Source organism: Aedes aegypti, chromosome 2 (assembly GCF_002204515.2).
Source record: "Aedes aegypti strain LVP_AGWG chromosome 2, AaegL5.0 Primary Assembly, whole genome shotgun sequence".
In the NCBI taxonomy this organism is placed as follows: Eukaryota; Metazoa; Arthropoda; class Insecta; order Diptera; family Culicidae; genus Aedes; species Aedes aegypti.
Genome location: NC_035108.1, coordinates 83,413,696 through 83,437,270, shown reverse-complemented (window position 1 = coordinate 83,437,270; position 23,575 = coordinate 83,413,696). Strand labels below are relative to the sequence as shown.

The following is a 23,575-nucleotide window of genomic DNA, read 5'->3' as shown; positions in this document are numbered from 1 at the left end:
TAGTTTTTCCAAAAACTCTTAAAAAAAGCTGTCCGTCAAAGTTTAACATTATTTTTCGCAAAACAAAAATCCTTATTTTTATGAACAAATTGTATGTTTGTATCCTTTACTATTCTACTAAAGGTAAAGCTTTAAAAATATCAATTATATTCCACCATTCTATGACTTTAGTGATTTACCCATTCATGGCCAAATTTGCTGATACACCATCCTTTCACTCCCAGCAAAAGAGAAAAGTAAAAAGCGTGTTCAAAACTAGTTTGGATTACCGTAATTTCGGGTGAATCATTTTTCACGGTTTTTCTAGTCTGTTTTCTATAATGTTAACAATGCCAAACAACTAAATGCAGGAAAACAAGTACGAAGGTGAGCCTCATCGACTCATGTACCGAAATTTTCTAACAAATGTCATTTTAGTGTTAACAAATATCTCTAAAATAAAAAATCAGGGAATCTCATTTCGGGGTGAAATTGATCACTCGTCAATGCCATTATTGTTAGTTTTCAAAACAACTCTACATGCTAAATTTGAGCTCCCTGAATCCGAATATGCTTGTAAAATTCTTAGCAATGCAATATTTATATAAATAACGAATAGTTAAATTTCATGAATTACGCGGAAAACGCCTAAATGTATGCAATTTCCTAAGGAATTCAATGATATTTAACAGAAATTCAATTATTTCAACCATTTGAGCTAATTGGAACAAGTTTTGGTGATGAAATCTGGTTTGGGGATATATCTCAAGCATCCTCACAAACTTTCAGGTTTATACTATGTTCAAATCCTTGCTTAGAAATAGAAGTTTATAGGTGTTTGTCAATACTGCACCGTGCATGATTTTGAAATTTTACATTATTTTTATAGTAATTAACATTCTTCAACGCAAAAAACTTCACAACACACAATTCGACAATAGTTACGACAAACAACGTTCATTTACTGCAGCTTACATTGATATTTGTGCTCCATTACGAATAAATAAAATCGTGTGATACGATGATCAATTTCACCCTTCTGATCAATTACACCCGATTTTACGGTACTAAAGAAACTATATTAGTATAAACGAAAGCTAAATCGTGAGATTAAACTACAGTCGTAAGTATAAATTTTACTGTTTATGGTAGTTTTACTAAAAAGTCTCATACTTTTAAAATCATGTACGCATATTTATCGATCTACAGCAAATTGTAAACAGTTTTCTCCGAATTTTTCAATTGCAGGGCTGGTAGCAAAAAGTGTTTCCGAAAAAAGTTATTTTAGTGACCAGATTTGAGAAATAAGTGACTAAAAAGTGACATTCGATTCGCGAAAAAGTGACTAAAAGTGACTTTAAAATCGAACCGTAATCAGTTTTATTTCAATTCTATTATATCGTTTTACGATCGATATACAATATGATAGGGAATATTCAATATGATCTGCTGCAGGTAGTTGGTCTAGTTGAATACCATATTTGGATTTTTTTTATTGTACTCCTAAAATTTCAAGATATGTATTGGCTACAATTCTTTCGAACAGAAAAAATAACATTTACGGAAATAATATTTTTTTAGCGAAATTTCAATCTTTCCAAAATGTTGTGTCTTTTATATCACCCAAGTAAGGAGACTTACGGCTTCGGCACCATGCGACTATTATCGGCAACCAAATTTAAAACGTTCTTATTGGAAAGTTGCCGAACAGAACGAGGCTGCCGACAATAGTCACACTGACAAGAGATGTTCGCAACGTTGTAAAAACGTTTCCAAAAGCATTTTGACAAGTCTGTCGGTGTGAATCGATAGAGGATTGAGCGACGCATAAATGTAAACAGACAAACACGGAATTTGTCTGCTGATGTCAGAGTAAATTACAAAAGAAGCACGGCATCGGCTTAGGCTGCCGAGAATACGTAATTTCCCCTATTTCATTTTGTAAAATTTTATAAGAATTTGGAACATTTGTGAAATTAAAATTTTTGCCATTTCACATATTGATTCAAACTCCCAAGAAAAATTACATCATTCATTGTAAACGGTGTAGATCCCAAAACTTTTCCATGACTTTAAGTCGATAATAGTTCTAGATTCAGACTAGAAAAATTATAAGCGTATAGATGAAGTTCCGTGAAATGTTATATTCACAGAAGAATACTTTCTATTTAGCTTTATTAGATTCTACTTCAACGCTTGTACCTAATAAGGTAAATATTTTGTGTAACTGGATCAAGCTAACGTAAAATGTAATAATGGTCATTTCAAGTTAAAAATGATGATATAAGATCGAATATGATTGAAATACTGCTTAAAACCAATGTATCGTAGACGCGTCCTTCGAACGCCGACTAAGAGAAAACAAATGGTTTACATAAGCCTGAGTGATATTGAAATTTTCCATCAGTAAGAAAATGGGAGGTACCTTTGACCGAATGGTCATTTAGCGACTGCTCTGAGAAGTATACGTTTTATGTGCTGTAACACAAAGTAACCAAAGGATACTTAGCAATTATGTTGCCTTCGCCTTCCTTGTTTTAAAATCTAACCGCGTTCGGTGTTTCCGTATTTGATATTTGCATTTCAAACGCACACAGCGATACCACCCGAGTAGCACACATGTTATAATTGAGGCAGAATAACTCTTATATGACCTGATTTGGTCATATAAGAGTTATTCTGCCTCAATTATAACATGTGTGCTACTAGGGCAGGATGGTTTGGTTAATAAAACGAATTTGGAAGACAACGAGAATAATTAGGATGCATATTTGAAAATGTAGTGTTCGATAATAGAAGATTAACATCTATTAAGAATAACTTAGATACTATTACAAATTACATGGAACTCTATGAAAGATCGACTTTTTTCACAAGAAAACAATGAACTAACCATGAATCTATTAAGATTCTGCTGCGAGAATTCGAATACATTAAAAAGAGCATGAAACAATGTTTTGAAACTGACATGAAGTTGTTCTGGTGATGACCTAACTTAAAACTTAGCCTAAACTAAAAAAGGCCTAAAATTTAGCTCAGAATAGTTGAAAAAAGTGACTTTTTGAACAAAAAAGTGACTTTAGTTGAAATGGCTTCAAAAAAGAGACTTTAAAGTGACTGGCTTAAAAAAAGTGACCAAGTCACTAAAAAGTGACTCGCTACCAGCCTAGCAATTGGTAATCTCAGAATAACATATTATGAAAATAATATGTGGAAAATAAAATCGATTTTATTACAGCAGTGTTGTCAATTTTGATGATTGTCAATGTACTTTGATAGGTCTTCTAAGAATAAAACAATTGTGTTTCTGTTGTGCTTTGAATGTGACGTGGGGACTTACTAAGTAACTCTATGAAGGCGTAAGTTATTTTTCATATTAACACTTGTCCGCCTAAGATATTCGTCACTTACACGGACGACGAAGCCTCAAAATCAGTTGGAACGCTAAATTCAACCCACTATATCTCGGCTGTCCTAAGTCCGATTTACAAAATTTTGGCACCTACAGAAATGTATGGACTTCTAGATTCATGTCGAGTTTTTGAAATATTTTTGGAAACTACTGTTTGATTTGTAGTACTTAAAACACCGGAGCAAGTCCCTAAAAAAACGAAATTTTGCCAATGCCTGTACACAACTTGAAATTTATCGCGATAATCTATAGATTTTTTTAATGTTTGATGATTGTATTAGCGTAACCAAACAATTGGCATTGAATGTTTGATTGTTAGCTGTTCAAATAACTGCAATATATTGACAAAACTGCGTAGAATACAGAAAAAATACATTTTCAACTATAACTTGAAATTTATCGCGATGACCCAAACATTTTATGATCTTAAAATAGACTCATATTTAAGGCCATCAAATATGCAGAACACTGATAATAAATTTCTGTACGGAAAACTACAATATTTTCACAAAACAGTAAAAAATACAGATAAATATAGGTTTTCTACAGTAATTTCTTATTTATCGCAATGACTCATCAGTTTTATAATTTTAAACTCTTCGTATGTTCATGAGAAACAAATTTGCTGAACATCGTTGATAGCTGCTTGTTCAAAGAACTACAATATATTCACAAAATCTTGTATAATACAGAAAATTCTTGAATTTCTTCTGTAATTTATTGATTGCATCTAGATCAATTAAAAGATTTGAAGTTTTTTAAGTTATAAAAATAAATATATTTACAGAACACTTTTGATATTTTTTAAAGAACTACAACAGTTTCACAAAACTATGAATAATTCAGGGAAATTTCGATCCTAACAATCCTAACGATCCTAACAGTTTGAAATTTATTGCAATGATACATGGATTATGTAATTTTTAAAATTTTGGCATAATGCGTCATCGCAATGAATATCAAACTACACCAGACATGACAAAATTTATAAATTGTAAAATTCATGGGTAATAGCGATTATTTTTAACTATAGCTCAAACTATTTTTTTTTCTGCCAAATGCTACGCAGTTTATTTATGTTGTGATTCGTTAAATGTACAAATTACAATGAAAAATGTTTGGTAATATAAATTCGAACTTCATTGTTAGATAAGTTTCAAGTTATGTACAAACAAACGCTTAATTTTTTTAGACTAGCTTCAGTGTTTGTAGTACTACAAATCAAACCATAGATTCCAAGCACATTTCTATAACCGCACATGAATCTACAAATAAGGACAAACTAGGGTTGAAGCGATCCACTTTTTTTTAACACCGTCATCCATGTAAGTAAAATATCATTATTTGCGTTATTATTAGTAAATTGAAAAATGATGCCATTGCAACAATAATGGATTAGCAACAACTTGTAGTTGTAAGTCTCAAATATGAGAATAGTTTAACACTACAAAATCTAAGGGTCGTTGCGGTAAATATGAAGTAAGATTGTTGATTTATGGTTTATAATATGAAAAAATATAATAAAATCATGAAAATGATAACTCTTTGTCACAATTATTATACTGCAACGGAAATCTGATATATTTCTATTATAAAAAATAATAATAATTAGATATGATTTGTGCAAATATTATCAATAAATAGAAATTGTTATATTACCAATTTTGTAAACTGCTTGTCGTGCTTTGAAACAGAATTTATAACTGCTCTATTTTTTATATATATTACGTTGAGAAAATTTCAAATCGTAAACACAACTACTATGAAAACGCAACCATAGTCAGAGACTGTTCTGTAAAATTCGTGATTTTGTGAAAATATTGTAGTTCTTAGAGCAAATAGCCATTATAATTGTTTAGAAAGTTTGTTTTTTTTTTCTTTTCAAAACTTAATAACGGTTTTGAAAAATGAAATCAATTAGTCATCTTGATAAATATGAAACAAGAGCAGAAATAGTATAATCTTTATTACATGGTATTTTTTGTGAAAATATTGAAGTTTTTTAACGAAACTTCGTCGGTTAATTTACACAAGCTTGCCAACTCTAAATGATAACATTTTATTTAACATTTTCAAATTATAAAATCCATGGAACATTGTGGTCAATTGCAGGCTGTTATTACGATCTAACTTTTCTGTAGATGAAAAAACCGAATTTAGTACTATACCATTTAATTCCACTAGAGTTTGTATCCTTTGACAGATACGCGTATTTCGACCTCAACTGTAAGGCCGTCTTCAGTGTCGTGTACTAGACTCGACTATATAACTTTTCTGGTATTTTCCACAGTTTTGTGTAGATGTTTTAGTTCTTTAAAAATCTCCAAAAATATTCTGTAGATATATTTACTTTTATATATGAGTATGCTCCAAACCCTTAAAATGATATGGTCTGGAGGCAATCAGTGATTTGCAGTTGGCTGACAAAACGTCGAAAGGTGGGAATTGGAAAAGAACTAAATGATCTAAGAAGAATTATTCTCTTCCGAAAGAATAAATAATTCGATATTTTTTTCTTTTCGATGTGTTATTCCTTTCGACGTTTTGTCATTCAACGTTTGCTGTGTTTTGATACGTTCTGTCAATTTATATGCGAATCTGAAAAAAATTAAACGGTGGAGATTATAAGCCAATGCGGCAATTTCAAAATTACAGGAGAAATTTTAAATTTTACTGTATTATACATGATTTTTGAGCACACTTATTTTTCTTGAAAATTTACAACAATTTAGAAAATTATACAGATGGTAAAATGTTCAAACTTCGGTAGCAACAGAATATTTTTGTATTATACGGTAATTTGTGAAAATATTGTAGTTCTTTCAATAAATTTTCATCGATCATGTTGTGCAAACTTGACAACCCTAAATATGAGAATATTTTAAAATCACAAAACCCATGGATCATTGCAAAAAAAAAATTAAACTGTTTTTAGGATCGTATTTCTTCTGTATTATTCACAGTTTTGTGAAAATGTTATAGTTCTTTGAAAAACATAAAAAAAATTAAAATATGTTAATTTTTATTACTAACAATAACTTTAAATTGATAAGGTCTGGAGACAATCAATAAATTGCAGAAGAAATTTCAGAATTTTCTGTATTATACAAGATTTTGTGAAAGTATTGTAGTTCTTTGAACAAACAGCGATCAACGATATTCAGGAAATTTGTTTCTCATGAACAAACAAAGAGTTTAAAATTATAAAACTGATGAGACATTGTGATAAATAAGAAATTACTGTAGAAAACCTGTATTTTCCTGTATATTTCAATATTTTGTGAAAATATTGTAGTTTTTCCAACAGAAATTTATTATCAGTGTTCTGAAAATTTGATGGCCTTAAATATGAGTATATTTTAAGATCATGAAATGTTTGGGTCATCGCGATAAATTTCAAGTTATAGTTGAAAATGTATTTTTTCTGTATTCGACGCAGTTTTGTGAATATATTGTAGTTCTTTGAACAAACAGCGATCAACGATGTTCAGGAAATTTGTTTTTCATGAACATACAAAAAAAATTACAAAACTGGTGAGTTATTGCGATAAATATGAAATTACTGTAGAAAACCTGTATTTTCCTGAATTTTTCACTATTTTGTGAAAATATTGTAGTTTTTCCAACAGAAATTCATTATCAGTGTTCTGCAAATTTGATGGCCTTAAATATGAGTCTATTTTAAGATCATAAAATGTTTGGGTCATCGCAATAAATTTCAAGTTATAATTGAAAATGTATTTTTTCTGTATTTTACGCAGTTTTGTGAATATATTGTAGTTCTTTAAACAAACAGCGATCAACGATGTTCAGGAAATTTGTTTCTCATGAACAAACAAAGAGTTTAAAATTATAAAACTGATGAGACATTGTGATAAATAAGAAATTACTGTAAAAAACCTGTATTTTCCTGTATTTTTCAATATTTTGTGAAAATATTGTAGTTTTTCCAACAAAAATTTATTATCAGTGTTCTGCAAATTTGATGGCCTTAAATATGAGTATATTTTAAGATCATAAAATGTTTGGGTCATCGCGATAAATTTCAAGTTATAGTTGAAAATGCATTTTTTCTTTATTCTACGTAGTTTTGTGAATATATTGTAGTTCTTTGAACAGCTAACAATCAAAAATTCAATGCCAATTGTTTGGTTACACTAATACGATCATCATACATTAAAAAAATCTATAGGTTATCGCGATAAATTCTAAGTTATCTACAAATTACTGCCGGTTAGAATTTTTTTTAGGACTTGCTCCGGTGTTTTAAGTACTACAAATCAAACAGTAGTTCCCAAAAATATTTCAAAAATCTGACATGAATCTAGAAGCCCATACATTTCTGTAGGTGCCAAAATTTTACAAATCGGACTTAGGACAGCTGAGATATAGTGGGTTGAATTTAGCGTTCCAACTGATTTTGAGGCTTCGTCCTCGGTGTGTTAATGCTGTATTAGGACTTCCGTCAGGACGTACTTTTACACAAAAAATTCTACTCATATCAATTCCCATCAAATTAAAAAAAAAAATCTTTAAAAATATACGGGAAAATTGATTTTATTATATCTGTAAAATTGTTGCTCCAAAAATAACTTGATTTTTTCCATCAGGCTTCTGATTGATGATGCTTTCGAAGAACAAGCCTATTTTGAAAATAGAAAATATAAATTATCGAATTTTCCAGCCAATTTCTTACAATCATTGATTTTGATAACCTCAAAAAATCGACCGATCTAATCGTTGTTCCATATTCGTGTGAAATTTAATTATTTTGGAGAATTTTTATTATCACAACATTGTACAATACTAGTCGAACGATGTGCAAAAAATCGATTGAAATTTCATTGATTAATAAGAAAGATACAGCATGCACAAGGTGTCCACTTTATAAAATGAACAGTCCTTATGTAGCTCTAAGAATGGATAAACTAATACTAAAGTTCTATACTGCTCTTTTGCGCAAATAAATTCAAGTTCACATGCATATGAAGTTGAACATTTCAAGCACGTTCTATCTTGTGATCCACTTGAGATAGAAAGTCCGAGTCTTTGGCAAGGCTGTTCAAAAGGTCAAGAAAAACCGAAGAGCAAACGGTTTGTTTCTAATTTTTGCCGCAAGGTGGTGCTAGTGAGCATATAGAATAAAGTATTTCCAGCAAGTTTAATCTTTTGTTCCATACAAAATATAAAGTTCGGCTTCAAAAAGTGAAGACCAGTGAAGATTTCGGCTTCAAAAAGTGAAGACCAGTCGGAAGGCAAAGAGTTTGGTTCGAGATTTCACCGCTAGTTGAGTGTATTAAACTAGTTCTATCCTGTGGTCAACATGAGATAAAAAGTTGAAGAGTTCGGCGAAGTTGATCCGAAGGACGAAGGGCATCTGGAAAGCAGATAGTTTAGTGTGTAATTTTGATCCAAGGTGGTGCCATTGATCATGTCTGAATTACTAATTCATACTACTTTTTTCCCATAATTTTGATAAGAGAAAGTTCAAGTTTTAGCAAAGTTTTTAATAAAGTCAAGCACATCCGATAGTGAATAAGATCTGATTCATATTCAAGTGATTTACGTACACACTTTAATAAGAATCCCAAATCTCGGCTTAACCGAGATCCGCCTTTTTGCCCGAACTTCCTATCTCATGTGGACTACAGGATAGAGCTGGCTTGAAATGCTCAATTTTACATGTTTCCTTACACTAGTGGTGTTCCCCTAAACGTTATTATCAGAAAAAAAATCTCCATCAAATCTGTGCTCACTAGTCGTTTTCTATAGCTAAGCAGCATGTCTGGGCAAAATTTAACAAAAAATCGATTTCGATTGTATAAGTTCAAAAATCCAAAGGAAATCCGAGATGTTTAAATGGGTTTTCGTTGACCGTGATTATCAAATGAAATGTACCATTAAAATTTGATTTAATTCTAGGTGCAATTTTGAATGATAAGATCAACAAAATATTGAGTTGCACCCTTTTGGAGGTGTAACCATACTTACTCACTTTTGCTGGCTCTACGTCCTTCAAGACATGACTTGCGCCACAATGTTACACCAATTAACTCGGTCCATGGCTGCTAACCTCTAGTTTCTCGATCGCCCCACACTTCCAAGATCCTGCTCCACTTGGTCAAACCACCTAGCTCGTTGCGCTACCCTTCGTCTTGTACCGGCCGGATTTGAGGTGAACACCATTTTTGCGGGATTGTTTTCTGGCATTCTCACAACGTGTCCCGCCCATCGCACCCTTCCAGCTTTGGCGACCTTCTGGATACTGGGTTCACCGTAGAGTTGCGCAAGCTCGTGGTTCATTCTTCTCCTCCATACGCCGTTCTCACATACCGTAAAATCGGGTGTAATTGATCATCGTATCACACGATTTTATTTATTCGTAATGGAGCACAAATATCAATGTAAGCTACAGTAAATGAACGTTGCTTGCCGTGACTATTGTGGAATTGTGTGTTGTGAAGTTTTTTGCGTTAAAGAATGTTTATTACTATGAAAATAACGTAAAATTTCAAAATCATGCGCGGTGCAGTATTGACAAACAGCTATGAACTTCTATTCATAAGCAAGAATTTGAACATGGTATAAACCTGAAAGTTTGTGAGGATGCTTGAGATATATCCCCAAACCAGATGTCATCACCAAAACTCGTACCAATCAGCTCATATGGTTGAAATAATTGAATTTCTGTTAGATATCATTAAATTCCTTAGGAAATTGCATACATTTTGGCGTTTTCCGCGTAATTCATGAAATTTAACTATTCGTTATTTATATCAATATTGCATTGTTAAGAATTTTACAAGCATATTCGGATTCAGGGAGCTCAAATTTATCATATAGAGTTGTTTTGGAAACTAACAATAATGGCATTGACAAGTGATCAATTTCACCCCGAAATGAGATCCTCTGATTTTTTTATTTTAGAGGTATTTGTTAACACTAAAATAACATTTGTTAGAAAATGTCGGTACATAAGTCGATGAGGCTCACCTTCGTACTTGTTTTCCTGCATTTAGTTGTTTGGCATTGTTAACATTATTGAAAACAGACTAGAAAACCCGTGAAAATTGATCAATTTCACCCGAAATTACGGTACTCCGCCGAAGATCGTCCTAAGCACACGTCGTTCAAAAACTCCTAGCGCTTGCAGGTCCTCTTCGAGCATTGTCCACGTCTCATGCCCGTAGAGGACTACTGGTCTTATCAGCGTCTTGTACATGGTACACTTAGTACGGAAGTGAAGTTTACCAGACCACAAGGTCTTGTGGAGTCCGTAGTAAGCACGACTTCCGGCAATGCACAGTGGTCCAGGAATCAGTTTTACGCGGAAAGATGCATTTTGAGCTTTAGAATGAACCATTAGACAAAAACGGTCTTCTACAAAGTTGTTTGTATTAGTTAAGCCTTTTGTTTGATGTTACTGAAAATTAGGGTGGACCACATTTTCATAGAAATTGTGTAACTAACTTTTTTATTTGTAGAAATTATATTATACATGCTTCAGCAAAGTTGTAGACCATTCAATTTCAAGCAACTTTGCCGAAAAAAGTTTTTTTGTATCTCTTAAATTGACCGATTTAGAGCTTTTTTCCTACGGTGACATAGGGTGGTCCGAACAAAACTGGTTTTCTGGCTCTAGAGTTTTCAATTCAAATTTCTCATCAAAGTAGTCTATGAAACACTTTTAGAGCTTTGAAAAATGCGTAATTTGGTGAGTGAAGAAACTCGCTATCTCCTTCCGTTTAGGAGTTATTGTTGTTTTTCTCTCAAAAACTTTGATTGTGAATATCTCTGATTGGGGCAAACATAAAAAATATCTTTTGACGGCATTCAAAAGACAAAATAAAATTGTATATTGTATCAAAAAATTACAGATGTGTTATTTTTGTAACTCTAATAAAATGCCTTGAAAAACAAAGGATTTTAAGCAGAAAAACTTTAATAACTTTTGAACTAAAATAGATATCATCAATATTTTTGCATGAAAATTATTGATCCGCAAAAAAAAACTTGTACAGCACGGAGATTGAATGTAATGTGCAATAATCGTATGTCATATTCGTTTTGCATATGTGACATCAATGGACTGGACACACACAAAGTCAATCCAATAATATGGATACACGTCAGTGAGAAATATCGAACCACATTTGTTCCATAGAAAACTGTGCTACTTCTCACACGGTACATTTAAGAACGCCTAAGGCAATGTTTCCATTATTCATCAGAAAATTTATGAACTAATTTGCAGTTAGTCTTACAAACTATATTGATCCATAATTCTACGAGGATTATCATGGACTCAACCAGATTGCTGTAGTCTTATACGAGCCCAATGGGTAGCATAACTTTTCCAATAATTACTGGTTACAGGATTGGGTATCTACAGACAACAAGAGAGCAACAACAAAGCCAGCCCAATGGGAGACATCCACGTTGGTGGAAAGTAGACCAGCTGTCATTTAGAATCACGAGAGTCCCTCCATTTTCTTTTTTAAACAGTTCAAGAAACACTCAAGAAACCTTAAAGTTTATAAACCTACACAGAAGTTGTAAAACGCCCTTTTCGGTGAAAATGCCAAAAGTTCCATATTGTCTACTTTATATGAGTCATATTTGGAATTCAAGACAAAACTATTAAAAAAATATTACAACATTTATTTCACAACAAATTTGGTAACAATGCTCTATTGACTAATCACAATCCATTACAATCATTTGTTCAAATAAAATTCCATTAAAAAAATGTTCAATGCATATTTATCAGAAACATCAGCACCGAGTAAGCAGTGTTAACGAAGCCTACAAAAGCGATTGTTGAAATTTTGAACAGTCCCATACAATTCATTGATACGCCGTTGCGAGCCACGATCCAGGTGATCATAAGCGATGTTTGCAGTTTCCTGTACCGAGTACGATACTTCGGAGAGTAGGGAATCTTGGCGCAAAGCTCGAAAATACGACTTCCAACAGAGTCAGCCTGCGAAAGAAATCAAAAATCAACCAAAAGAATTACTCGTTCAACGAATCTTACCACATCTTCAAACGAATCAACCAGATGGCACCACAGAAAGTATTCCAGCATCAACACCAACGTAGATGCAAAAACAGCGACGGACAGTATGTTAAGGCCGATATCACGGGAAACATACAGCATAGATCCGATAGCGCCGACCGAGAAGTAGTGGACCAGGAAGAATTGCTTCGCAACTAAATCCTTCAAGATCTGTAGATAACTGAAATTTTAATAGGGAATATTACTAGCAGGACTTCACATTCGTAGACATTGTGGAAAGTCATTGCTCACCTCCAAAATTCCAACTGTTGTTCCACAGCTTCTAGCACTTTGCACTCTATACGTTCATAGTAATCGTCTACGTCCAGTAACCTCAGATTTGCAATTGTTTCATAACGATGAACCAACATCTTAAACTTCCATCGCATTCCCACGAGCAGAACTTGGCTACAGGATAGTGCACTGAACATTTTTGGAACTATGGAGAGTGCCAGAAGTCCAACGAATAAAAAGTACAAAGTATTTGACGCATATTTTCCTGTCGAAACCAATTGAGGGGGTAGCTCTAGAACGCTATCCTTCGATGAATTTGGTACAGACAACAGAATTGTGTCCAAGACTGTCGCGCCGTATATAACGAGTAGAGCAGCTCGGCTGAATTTGTTAAACCTCCTCCGTTCGAGTTCATCGAAGACTGCGTCTCCGGAATTCAAACGATTGCTGGTGACGAAGTTTCTCAGAGACGCAATCGGCTCCCGGAGAAGCACTATCGACAATATTCTCATACCTGATAGAAGTGTTACTGCCACTTTTACCATGTCGAAAACGACCAACGATGTGTCGTCAAATTTTGTGCTCAAAGAAGCATACAGCTGAAAAACTAATACATAGGAATGATAAGCATACAGGCAGTTGGTGATACTGCGAATCTTCCGCTCGTTGGCCCAATTCAATGTCGATTCACTTCGGATACCTATTTTAGTAGAGTAATGAGTGGAAGATCTTTTAAGTTTAGGTTTTGGCAGGTACCTGCTAAAAGCAACAATACGTCCAACAACCAGAAACAATCACCAACAGGTTGTCCTTTGAAACAAAAAGAGACAATTCCAACAACCCTCGACGAGAACCAGAGGTAAGATAAGCGCAGTTTTTCGAACATCTTGCTTCGAAGGGTGAATACGAACTGTCCAAGAAAGCGTTGTTCTAAGCAGTGAAGGTTCCAATATCATAAGATCCGCAAAATCTACTAAGAAGTGGCGAATGTACTGTAGGAAAAGTTTGTTTTCAATAATCATGGGTTATATATTCTTTGGCACTTGTGTCAACAAAGAAACGATCGCAAACAAAGCCAATCCAATAAGAGGAATACACGTTGGTGAAAAATATCGACCAGATTAGTTCCAGGACAAAGAAACCTCTCCATGAACAACTGTGCTACTTCTCATACCGATTCTTCGAGGACTTTTTAGAAGATGTTTACAAAATCACGATTTTACAATGACTATCAAGGACTTAGCCCGATTCCTGGAACAACTGTTAATCATTTCATTCTATAGGGTAAAAGTTTTCTAATAATTACGGGTTAATGGTTGGATAGCTACTGGTTATTAAGTAACACAAACCTAATGGGAGAAATTCACGTTGGTGAAACGCAAACCAGCCTTTCTTTATTGGCCTTCTTACAGCAGTTTAAGAAACATTGAGAATTCTTACAATTTTTATAATATGTAGCTCTAAGAATGGACAAAGTTCTATACTGCTCTTCTACGCAAAGACATTCAAGATCTACACAAAATTGTCCCATGTTATGTCTTAAGCAGTATTTTAGGTATTGACATGTCATACCCAATTTAAAGCTGAAAAGTGATCTATTATGCCGTTCTTCTTCTTGTGAGCAACACGTCCCCACTGAAACAAAGCCTGCTTCTAAGCTTAGTGTTCAGAGAGCAGTTTCTCACTTATTAAGCTAGCAGGCTAGCACTATGATATTCTATCACGAAAAGATCCTGAACTAAACTCGGAATCGAACTCAGGCACCACTAGCATGGCTTTGCTCTGCAGCCGCAGGTGATACAACTTAGCTAGGGAAGGTCCCTAAAACGAACGTTGTAAATACGGACGCTTGAAAAACTATTGAAACACTCAGCTGAATATTGAATCACCCCGGAAAGTGAAGCATCACTTTGAAACAGGAGCAGAATAAGACTATATCTCGAAATGCTAATTATCTTGCTGGTAGGTCATTTGGCATAAAGTTGTTTGGCATAATGGTCATTTGGCATAAAGTCGTTTGGCATAATGGTCATTTGGCATAAAGTCGTTTGGCATAATGAGTCTAAAACCAAGAATTTCTCAATTTTTCGTTTTTATGTTTCTGATGAATCTTTCTTATGACATCAGGCTTGCTTTGGAGTCAATGAATACATAATAACACTTTATTCAACAATCATTCGCTCTTGAATAAGTTTAAGCATATTAGGAAAGTTATTGCCAATAGCAGTAGTGTTGGATCCGTAGAATCTGTTGCATGCTACTTGTGGGCGAGCGGCGGAATCCGGAACCATTGTGTCCGGATCGCGTTTCGCGGAAGAAAACACGAAATGCGCCGGTGAAAAACAAAACAAAACGCGTCAGTAGAGTTTGATACGTTGAACCTGTTGTATGCTCCTGTCGAGCGAGCAACGAAATCAGTATCGTGTCCGGTTTGCATAGTAATCGCACTATCAGTGTCGGTCATTCGTGTATATGCTCACGTATTCATTTCGAATTGTATATTTATCGTTTACCAAAACGAATCCTTTCCCATATCCAAACTCCCAGTTTTTTCTTGTGGAAGTGCAGAGGACTCCTCGGCTTCTGTAAAGCAAGTAATACGTCAACATTTCCCTCCCATTCCCAAATTGACCTGCATTCGGACGCAGCCGGCGCCGGTATTGTTCGTTATAATAATGAGAGCACCAGTACTTACACATTGAGGATGCTACTGATCCCGAGTAGTGTCTGTTGGTTCCCTGTGTAAGTACAGCTGTTCTTGCTATAACGGAGTAGCAACTGCGGGCGGTCAATCATGCTCATGCTCATTAGGAAAGTTATTGCCAATAGCATTTTATTATTTATCCAGAAATTACCCTTCTTTCAAATATTAATTCTTCTTTTGAGTTTGACTATTAGAACAAATTTTTGCATTGAAGATTTTTATATATTTAGCACAAATTTACCCTTCTTTTTATTGTTCTATTTTTTTTTTCTAAATATGATGTAACCATAATTATAGGTATGAAAACTGTTGATCTAACATTTCAAAAAAAAAAAACTCCGTATATGCATAAGCTGTTCTTTCGAGCTATATATTTTTTTCCAACTGACAAAAGGGCGGCAATCGATAACATTAATCAGCTCAAATTATCAGCGAAAATAAAAATCAATTACTACAATTACTTCGATGGGTGGTGCTACTTTTTTCTGAATGCCAGTTCCCTGAATATCCCGTTTTCCGACTAGCCCACTTCCCCGAAAAGTTTTTAGCACTCATAATTATCGTAACTTTATACATTTCAGGGTGGTGAACGAACTGGCCATCTAATATGCTCCCTTCTTTATTTAATTGGCGGTTCTTTCGAGTTTTACCGTCCTCAGCATTTTTGCCAAAATGTGTATAGCCGAGAATGACAGAATACTTCCTTCTTTTGACTGTTTATCCAGGTCCGTCCCACTCGGGCTCAGATTGGGTACCACTTCTAGTACTGCATTTGGTCCCTCGGTAGTGCAAAAGGTACCCAAGTTTGACAGATCGCAGTACACTTTTCACGGCATTCTAGATTACCTTATGAGCCATAAAATTTTGGGCATCTGCAAGGGGCATGAAGGTCTTTAATTTGTCTTTGGTTTATCGCTCTTTCTCGTCACCACTTTTCGGGGAAACCAGTCATTCGGGGAAATGGCAGACGGGGAAGAGTAGCACAATCGCTTCGATGATTCTGTACGCACTTTTTTATGTCTTTTCGTTTTTTTATACCACAATAATTTTTGGCGTCTATTCTTCTATTGATTTAATTATAAATTATGCCTTCTTTCAAAAATAGGCTGTTCTTTCTATTCATACTGTTTTAAATTTTATTATTTAGTAATGCTAAATGTTAACCATTTTTATATTTTGCCATTTTATCAATTCTTGCCAGATGTGTTGTTCGAATGGTAATTACTTTAGAACAAGCCAATATTCAACATATACTTTTTGGGCAAACGCGTGATCTCCCTCCGAGATATTCTGGAAAAATTATTATTACAATCACAAATTTTCCCTTCTCTCGATAATAGAGGGTGTTTTTGATGTACACTTCAAAAATGATAATTTATATTGAACCGTTAAAAAGTTTTGCCACAAATATTTTTGTTTAGGATGTGTTGTTCATTTGAGCTATGCTGTAAACAGATTTTTTTGCGATAGAACCTCAAACATTTTAAATGAAAAATAATCGGCTCTCGTAAATAGGCTATTTTTGCATTAAGTCGCATTTGATAGATCTTTGGATTAGAGCTTTTGATATATTGCAAAAAAAAAACCATTCTTTTATCAAGTTATTTTTATCGATCGTTACGTCCAAACTGGGACAGAGCTTGATTTGCAGCGAAACATCCTATGAGCGTTTCCTTGATGAATAACTGCGAACTTTCTTTGCCAATTTACTGTTTTCAAATATGTATATCGCAACAAGCTCAAAGATACTCTATGTTCTGAGATGTAGAGACCCGTCACGAGTTTTATTTAGAAATGCTCTCTAAAGTCACAACAATATTTAAAATTCTTAGCTTGGAAAATCTCTGAACGAACACCACGCTTGTTTAGAACCTACCTTTTTTTTTGCTATGGGCTCGGTGGTGTTGATCTCGACAAAAGCTTAAAAAATGCCGATATTTATTCTAAGTCAATCATTATGCCGAACGGCCATTATGCCAAATGACCATTATGCCAAACGGCTATTATGCCAAACGGCTTTATGCCAAACGACCTTATGCCAAGCGGGGTACAATCGGTTTTCTTTAGTAGTGCGGTTTTCAGCAAATTTGTTCTGCAGATTCCTAGGACATCTGGAAGGCAAACAGTTTGGCTCGAAAGTTTGCCGCTAGGTGCATATGAAGTTGAACAGTTCAAGCACGTTCTATCTTGTGATCCACTTGAGATAGAAAGTCCGAGTCTTTGGCAAGGTTGTTCAGAAAGTCAAGAACATCCGAAAAGCAAACGGGTTTGTTTCTAAATTTTGCCGCAAGGTGGTGCTAGTGAGCATATATAAATGAGTATTTCCAGCAAGTTTAATCTTTTGATCCGTACAAGATATAAAGTCCGAGTTTTCGGCTTCAAAAAGTGAAGACCGGTCGGAAATAGTTTGGTTCGAGATTTCACCGCTAGGTGAGTATTTTAAACTAGTTCTATCCTGTGATCAACATGGGACAAAAAGTTGGAGAATTCGGCGAAGTTGGTCCGAAGGACAAAGGTCATCTGGAAGGCAGATGTTTTGGTGTGTTATTTTCCGCAAGGTGGTGCTATTGATCATGTCTGAATTAGTAATTTATGCTACTTTGATCTCATAATTTTGATAAGAGAAAGTTAAAGTTTTAGCAAAGTTGTTGAGAAAGCCGGATGTGTCGGATTTGAATAAGATCTAATTCATACTCAAGTGATATAGGTACACACTGCTGGGGCCCAGATAGCCGTAGCGGTAAACGCGCAGCTATTCAGCATGACCATGCTGAGGGTCGTGGGTTCGAATCCCACTGGTCGACGATCTTTTCGTAAAGGAAATTTTCTCGATTCCCAGGGCATAGAGTATCATCGTACCTGCCACACGATATACACATGCAAAAATGGTCAATCGGCAAAGAAAGCTCTCGTTAATAACTGTGGAAGTGCTCATAAGAACACTAATCTGAGAAGCAGGCTTTGTCCCAGTTGGGACGTAACGCCAGAAAGAAGAAGGTACACACTTTAATTAGAATGCCGAATCTCGGCTAATTTTAACCGAGGTACGCACAGCCGAGTAGTCGGCAAACATATTTCCTGGGATCTAAGGTAATAAAAACCGAGTCGGATCCAATTCTTGGCGCTTTTGATTCACTTCAGTGGTAGGGTTTAGCTCATATTTGGCTACAATATGCGCCGTATTGTAGTGCATATAATGGCAAAATTTCAGACAATTCGACTGAGGAAACTCCTCCATGCCAAAGTGAATCATGGAAGTGCCGAAGCAGCTCTGCACCCTATCAATAAATCATGCTTCGTTGCAACGCAACCGGACAATTTGTTAGCTGTTAGAAGTATCGATCTCAGTATTGGAACGTCCCTAGGTGTAACCATAAAAAACACTAATTTCAAATATATTAGTTAGGCATTCTGATACCGTTAAGCAAATTCAAATGTTTTCAATGACACATTGCACTTACATGCCACACAAGTTATTCACAATTAACTGATTTTTCATAGGCTCAAGTGCTATAAGGCATTACGGAGCCAATTTCAACAAGTAACCAAATTCGTTTTTATACAACAATATTCTGGATAGTGTGGTGAACCGATATACTCACGATTCAGATTTTTTGAATTCGGTGTTCGGTATGGAATAAAATTAAACTAACTATGTAGAAAGCAACGATACAAAATGGAAGAAAATAATACAAAGCATAGAACAACCGTTATTAATTTGTTTAAGTGAATTTAAAATCTTAGCAGTTACAGAAATCAATTTTAAATGATTGTCTTTGTCACCTTGAACAAGTTTGTTTAGCTCCCAAAGTGTGATTTATTTTCGTTTGTCTTCACTGATTATAGCAGAGGGTGAGTCTTAACTTCACAGGCATTGTTTGCGATCGAAAACATGAAAGTTTACAGATAAATCCCCAGTTTGTGTAGAATTCAAACACTGTTTTCCGGCAACAAAAACTGGAATTTTCACAGCATCCATGAGCAATTCTGTTTGTACTATGTTTTATATATCTTTTTAAAATTATACTCCTTAACTTTGAATTCCATTATCCCGAATACTATGTACCGAAAGACCATCACCACGAGTTCCAGTTCCTAGAATGGCATTATTTTTAATTTCATTATCACGTAGCAATGATGATATGCGGGACAATAGAATTTAACGTAATGATGGGTTCAGGGTGATGACACTCGGGGTAATAAAATTCGGGGAAATGAAATTTGGGATTAAGGGGTAGAATCTTTTTAAGAAAGGTTCGATTCGAGTATTGATTTTCAAAGAGAGACATTTAAAATTAAGCTCTTCAACTATTATCTTGAAATCAACTATTCCAAACAATAACGATAATTGTGTTAATTGTGAAAGACTTTAGCGTAAGTACAAGTGCAATGTGTTATTGAAAAATTTGGACATGCCTAACGATATTAGAATACCTAATTGATCTATTTAAAATTAGAGATTTGAATGGATACACTGCAAAAATAACAGTTACAAATAACTAAAAACACCAACTTTAAACCAAATTTTGATGGTATATTTCTTCGGAAAATCACGGCCAATAAAAATCCGCTTAAGGCTAAGTAGCCCGTCATTGGTTTTGGCAGCAATGATGACTTTGCAGCGTGCAATTTCAAAGTGATAAAACTCATTATTTTTAGTTTATATTGCCTTGAAAAAGAATTACTGTACGCGCCAACATACATAAAGTATGGTGATACTTTTTCAGCTGTTTCAGTGCAAAACTAACTGATTTTCTTTGATTCAGAATCGTGAGATGAATCAGCAACAGTCATCAACGGTGCGTACAAATTTCGATGATGGCCTATTTCACCTTAAATATCTCAGATTTCCTTTGAATTTGTGGACTTATGCAATCAAAATGGCGTAACTTCAAAACGGGCCCTACGATTTTTTTTAAATTTCGCCCAGGTATACATCATAGCTATAGAAAACGACTGGTGAGCACAGATTTGATGGAGTTTTTTTTTTTCTGATAATGACGTTCAGAGCACCGTGCCACCTAGTGGCCAAATACCGAACCAAATTGTTTATTTTCAGATGTCCTTAATTTTTTGAACAACCTTGCCAAAGACTCAAAATTTCTATCTCGTATGTATCAGAAAATAGATCTAGCCAAAATCCTCAATTAGCGTCAAAATTCACTTGCTGAGTAAGTTTGCTGAAGATCGCTTCTTTACAAATAATCAGGATCCCAAGACATAACAAAGTTAATTTACCTGTTTTAAGGTGATGCTAAACTTTTTGGGATGTGATTCAATATTCAACCAAGTGTTGCAATACACCCGATTCTGTTTTTGCACGGATTTTTTTACACGGCAGTGCATTTTTTTTTCCGCCAAAACCTTATTTTTGCATGAAACGTCGAGAAATAATGTTACTTTTTTGCACGGTTTTTTGAATTTTTGAACTGAAAACATTTTTGCACGGTACGCATCCCCCGTGCAAAAACAGAATCAGGTGTACTTCTTTTAGCGAGTCCGTTCTTTCGACGGGTAGACGATATAAAAGCTAGAATGTCCCAGAAAAGTGACTTTCCAACTACCCCAGTGGATATGAAACCTGCACAGACCAACGACAACCAATATCCGATTTTATACTTCCATTTGTACCGCAATCATCTTCTACCAAGAATCTTCTATCAGACTTTTCCTAATACTACACACTAAGCTCATATTACAGATTCGAGATAATTTCAGAGAAATCTCAATAGCTGAACAGTTTGGTGTGCAGTTTGGCCATAAAACTGTGCAATGCAATCTGAACAAGTAGTAAAAAAGTACTCACTTATTTTGTATATCGACTTCTTTAAAAAAGCATCATTAAAATGCATCTCTAAAAGGATAAACCGTCTGCTTCATATGAGAAGGGAATCTTAAATATTCGAACCGAATCTATGACATTTGGTCGAAAGACATTTGGTCGAATGACGTTTAGTCGAATGACATTTGGTCGAAAGTACATTTGGTCGAACGGATATTTCGTCGAATGGACATTTGGTCGAAAAGGTTTAGTTGCAACAGAAAGCATAGGATATGTGCTCGAACAGACATTTCGTGGGAAGAATAGAGGTCGATTCTTAATAGTATGGAAACAAAGTTTTTCGTTTTGTCTGACAATCGTCGAGAGCAGCATTTTGTCGCTAATACAAGAGCGATTGAATAATTGAAAAAGTATCAGCAATTTTACCAACAATCTATATGCGATTAGCATTTTTTTGTTATTCTGTTTGATGGACGCTCTCCCAACATATTGATCAACCTCTTGCGTTTTGACGTTTCATGCTACTTTTTCGTTCAGGCATGTTCTGAGATTCGAAATAAGCTGATCTTAAATGGAAGCAAGCCAACTTTTATCGCCTCAGTCAACTCGTTTTTCCTTACCCGATACATAGAATTAGCATAATTTTCATTTTTAATAATTCAAAGGTTCTTCGGCAAACTCTGTTATTTATCCGAGGTCATAAACACTGTCAACAAAGCCATTTATTTGTTTGAGGAATGTTTTTGAGCTTGAATTCACAATAAGCCAATTGGCCATAAGTAGAGTTACCGACAAGTAACATTCACATCGCCTTTAAGGTTTTACCTAAACCATTTTATCCTGTCGTTTTAATTATGATTTCCGCATTGAAAATTTTTACTCAAGTCCGTAAGCTGCAACACGGCGTGTCTGGTAGAACAATATTATTACAAAAAATTGGCATCGCTAAATCTTTAACTATTCGAAAATATAGGTTTTAAGATTTCATTTGACGTATTCCCCAAAAAAATCCACCGAGGAATCCCGAACTTTTTTTTTTTTTAATTTCAAATTTTTGTTTCTTGAAGTACATTATTTTCAAATGTAATCATGGTTCAAGGCAGTTATTTTCTCTCAATCTTTGTTGTAGACTTGGAAATCAAAGAAAGATCCCGAAAATTCTCTCCGAATGCTTCCATCAGATGGAGATCAGCAGTTCATAAAAAGAACGATGATATTTCAAAATAATAATAAATAATAATAAAAACATTATTTTCACATCGTTGAGAAATAAAATAACTTGTTGAGCAGTTTCCAAAGAATGATGATATTTTCAAAGAATAATAAATTCACTAGAGCTTAATATTTCAGCCAATGTACAAAAAAACTCCTTCTAAAAAGTTCTTTTGAATAATCATCAAAATATTAGACTCTGGTATAACCTTAAATTGCAAATAAAAAGATGTATGAGATTTAAACATAAGACGACATGAAATGTCCTATTTTTTATTCAACAACAGTAAGGCTGATACAAATATTAATTTTCTTTTATGTCACCCCCCCCCCACCCCCCATTTAAAAATCCGAAAATTTTGAAGGGGAGAAAAAAAAAGATTCATCAATTTTTCGACAAGGTTTTTTTTCATTTTTAAAAGTAAAAAACAAGTCAAATAATAATCCAGAGGAAGATTGAAAAAAGTTTAACAACTATTGTTAAAAAAAAAATAGAAAAAATAACTTTTTTTCATTTATATTTTTTTGTTCCTTATTTATTTTTATCCCCCCCCTCGTACCTTCCAAGTGGTCTCGGACATAAAAGAAATTTATTATTTGTATCAGCCTTATTGAACAGATTATTCAAAAAATACGTTATCCAGTCAACTTTGCAAAACTTAGAAAACAATAATCAATTTTGCAAATCATCTTTCAATAAGCCATTTGAAAATAAGCTTTCAACCAAGTGTTCGTTCAACTGAACGTCATTCGACCAAAATAAATGTTCCAAAGAAATTCGACCAAATGTCCATTCGACCAAATGTCCTTTCGACCAAATGTCCTTTCGACCAAATGTCATTCGACCAAACGTCATTCGACCAAATGTCATTCGACGAAATGTCCTAAAGCCATCTTAAATATTCGAACCACGTAGTGGCTCTGATAAACCTTTCACAAATGACGATGACTCGCGATCCACTCAATTCTACCAAACACCCGTAAAAGCAATGCCCACAGCCAAGCAGTACTCGACTAGCTAAGACCAGAATTACGAACTCGCCTAAGTTCGGCGGCCCTTAGCAAGTAGATTGGCAAATATGCAGAATAGCTCCACTACCAGCAATAGGATGAGCACGGGCCAGTGTTGGCTACCCGATCAGAAGTAGATAACAAGCCTTTAAAAATAAAATACCAGAATGAGCTGTAGTACCA

General features: G+C 34.5%; 2 protein-coding genes across 15 annotated transcripts in view; both read right to left on the bottom strand.

Annotated features, from left to right (window-relative positions):
- Positions 1–23,575, bottom strand: part of LOC5568326 (serine/threonine-protein kinase mig-15) — a 273,939-nt gene that overhangs the window by 150,131 nt on the left and 100,233 nt on the right. The gene's annotated exons all lie outside the window — the stretch shown is intronic.
- On the bottom strand, positions 12,032–13,885 carry LOC5578227. 2 transcript variants are annotated; one of them, XM_001663704.3, is made up of 4 exons: positions 13,440–13,885; positions 12,702–13,383; positions 12,429–12,630; positions 12,032–12,374 (listed from the first exon to the last, which is right to left on the bottom strand). In XM_001663704.3, exons 1-4 carry the CDS (start codon positions 13,567–13,569, stop codon positions 12,144–12,146), a joined length of 1,245 nt encoding a protein of 414 aa, XP_001663754.2. In that variant the 5' UTR covers positions 13,570–13,885; the 3' UTR covers positions 12,032–12,143. The 2 variants fall into 2 exon arrangements, with proteins under 2 accessions (XP_001663754.2, XP_021697065.1); XM_021841373.1 differs by having other exon boundaries at positions 12,702–13,290.